This window comes from Populus nigra, chromosome 15 (genome assembly GCF_951802175.1).
Source record: "Populus nigra chromosome 15, ddPopNigr1.1, whole genome shotgun sequence".
NCBI lineage: Eukaryota > Viridiplantae > Streptophyta > Magnoliopsida > Malpighiales > Salicaceae > Populus > Populus nigra.
In genome coordinates, this window is record NC_084866.1 from 1,515,191 (window position 1) to 1,517,921 (window position 2,731).

The window sequence follows — 2,731 nt, forward strand, 5'->3', positions numbered from 1 at the left end:
CCGTCAATAAATCCATGTATAAAAAATCCTAATATCAAGTCTTCTAAGTTCTAGGGTTTCTCCTCTCAGTGTTTTCGCTGACAAGATCAAGCAGCAGCAGAAGCAGATCAGAAGCAAGCAAAAATGGTAACCCTCTTCCTGTCTTGATTGAATCGAAACTCTTTTGTTGATTTTTGACATGGGTTCTTGATGTTTCTATTTGTGTAGCCGTCACACAAGACATTTAGGATCAAGAAGAAACTAGCAAAGAAGATGAGGCAAAACAGGCCTATCCCTCATTGGATTCGCATGAGAACAGACAACACTATCAGGTCTTTTTTCTTTTCTTTGTTTCGCTGTTTGTTTTGAAGAAAAGAAAAGGAAATGAAACAAAGTAAGAAGGTTTTGAAGTTATTGAATGTGGGGTTTTTTGTGTTTTCTTTAGGTACAACGCCAAGCGCAGGCACTGGAGAAGGACTAAGCTTGGATTCTGAGGTGTTTTGGGTACTTGGAATATTGGGTTTTTGTTAGTGTTTTTTGGGTTTTAATTAGTTGGAGAATTCATTGAGGAGAGAATTGTAGTTGATATTGCTTTGTAAGGAACTCATGAGAGTCCCACTTGAGAAATCTTGCTATGTTTGAAGTGTTGACTTTTGATTAATTCTCAATTTGATGAAACCCGCAAGTTTTTGGTATGCATTTTGATTGTGTTTGATTTGCTGTTTTTTATGATCTGGTTATCATTAGGGTGCTTTGTCATTGCTGTTTTCTAAGATTTATTATCCAAGTTACTGTAGTTTTCTTCTGCGTACCAACTATGATAGAAGCTAGTTTGAGTGGCTTGGCTTTGTTTAATTGGTTGGATGCATTAGTTAGTCTAATTAATAGCTGTTTTATTAGGTCGATTTGAAATTATTTTTCTGTTTCTATTCAATGTTTACATGCTTGAAATAGAATCTTTTGTTGATTTTCAGCTTGATTTCTTTTTTAAAATGTTCTCATGTCTTACTTCCAGCTTGATTTTCATTTCTAAAGTCGTGGCTTTTCATTTCATTTGATTTTTAAACAAAATCTCCTTTACAATTTTCTGATTCTGATCATAGTATGTGATCAATCTTCTATAAACGCAATCCCCTTAATAATGGAGTCTTGAAGATAATTCAAGTATGATATAGCTTCTTTTTTTCATGACCATGAATTTAATCTTCTCATTGTATGTGGGGCATTGCATATAGTGCACAGTCTTGTTTATGAACATTTTGCCCATCTCCAAATTGAGGGTTCTTTTTTCATCTTACTCTATTTTTAGATGGCATGATCCATCTCCATATAGTGTTGAGTCCTTTGTTAATGATAGGAATGCAACTCTCTGAGCAAACAAAATTGTCACAGGATGCTTGCAGATATGGATGCTGATCATTTTTGCTGCATTTCTTTTCTTGGCACTGCAATTTAATACTCGTGCATTCAGTGTTCATTCTTCTCTGCTCATTGAAATCCACACAAGGGGAATGGGATTTGCTCAGGATCAAACCCAGGATTCCTGTCGTTTTATATTCTTCGTTTATGTGATGGTGTATTCGTGCCATTTATTTTACTAGGCTGACCTTATGGCTTAGAAAGTGTTTTAAAAAAAAATTTTGAATTTTTTTTATTTTATTTTTTGTTTTAAATTAATATATTTTTTGTAATGTTAAAAATATTTTTTAAAAAATAAAAAATATTATTTTAGTATAGATTTAAAAATATATATTATAAAAGGCAATTTTTAATGGACTGCAATGGCCCCTCTCGTAGGGCTGAGCATTTTCGGTTCGGTCCGGTTTTTGGCCAAAAAAAACAATCAAACTTAAATTATTTTTTTTCAAGTTTTTGAACCGAACCGAACTGAAAACCGGTTCGAACCGATCATGTTCGGTTCGGTTCGGTTTTTTTCCCTTCCAAACCAATTAAAACCGAACATTATTTCTGGGTTTTTTCATTGTTTATTTTTTTTAAGGATCTTATTTTTGTTTTATTTTTAATTTCACAGATCTGTGTTTTCTGTGCTTGTTTTATGAGAAATCTTGGCTTTCTCAACAAGTATGACTCTTTTTTTAACTGGTTGGGCATGCATGATATCCAGAAATTCAATCCCGATTTTCTTTTTGTTAGATCTTTGCCCAAGAATTAAACTTTACAAAAAGATACACAAAACAAAAGGAAAGAACAGAAGTAATTTGACTAGATACACAAAACAAAAGGAAAGAACAGAAGTAATTTGACTAGATACACAAAACAAAAGGAAAGAACAGAAGTAATTTGACTAGATACACAAAACAAAAGGAAAGAACAGAAGTAATTTGACTGGAGAAAAAAAAACAAAGAAAAGATCAAAAGATATCTGTTATTAAAATGTAAAACCATCAAAACATTATTATTTGAACAAGAGGAAACAAATCAAAGAGGAAGGGCCAAACCCTTACACGCTAGTTAAAAAATCCCCCTTTTCTACTCTCTAATCTTCCCTCCACTTCGTTTTGGAGCCGCCGCCACACACCTGTAAAGAAAAAACCCTAAACTCGCTCTCAATGGCGACCGATCCAACTTTGTTGCACCAACTCAGTCTCTTTCTCCAATCAAAAAGGAGAGATGCAAAGAGAAAAGGAGGGGAGATATGTAGAGAGAAAGGGAAGGGGAGGAGAGAGATGCATAAAGGGAGGGGCGGCTACTTTTTTGTTTAGAGAATGCAGAGAGCAAAGTTGGCTTAGGG

The 2,731-nt window shown here is 34.1% G+C and overlaps 1 protein-coding gene across 1 annotated transcript; it reads left to right on the forward strand.

Moving 5' to 3' along the window:
- Nucleotides 1-678, forward strand: LOC133674302 (large ribosomal subunit protein eL39). Its single transcript, XM_062095349.1, has 3 exons — nucleotides 1-126; nucleotides 208-311; nucleotides 425-678. The coding sequence occupies exons 1-3, from the start codon at nucleotides 124-126 to the stop codon at nucleotides 471-473; spliced, it is 156 nt and encodes a 51-aa protein (XP_061951333.1). The 5' UTR covers nucleotides 1-123; the 3' UTR covers nucleotides 474-678.
- The last annotated feature ends 2,053 nt before the right edge of the window (nucleotides 679-2,731 follow it).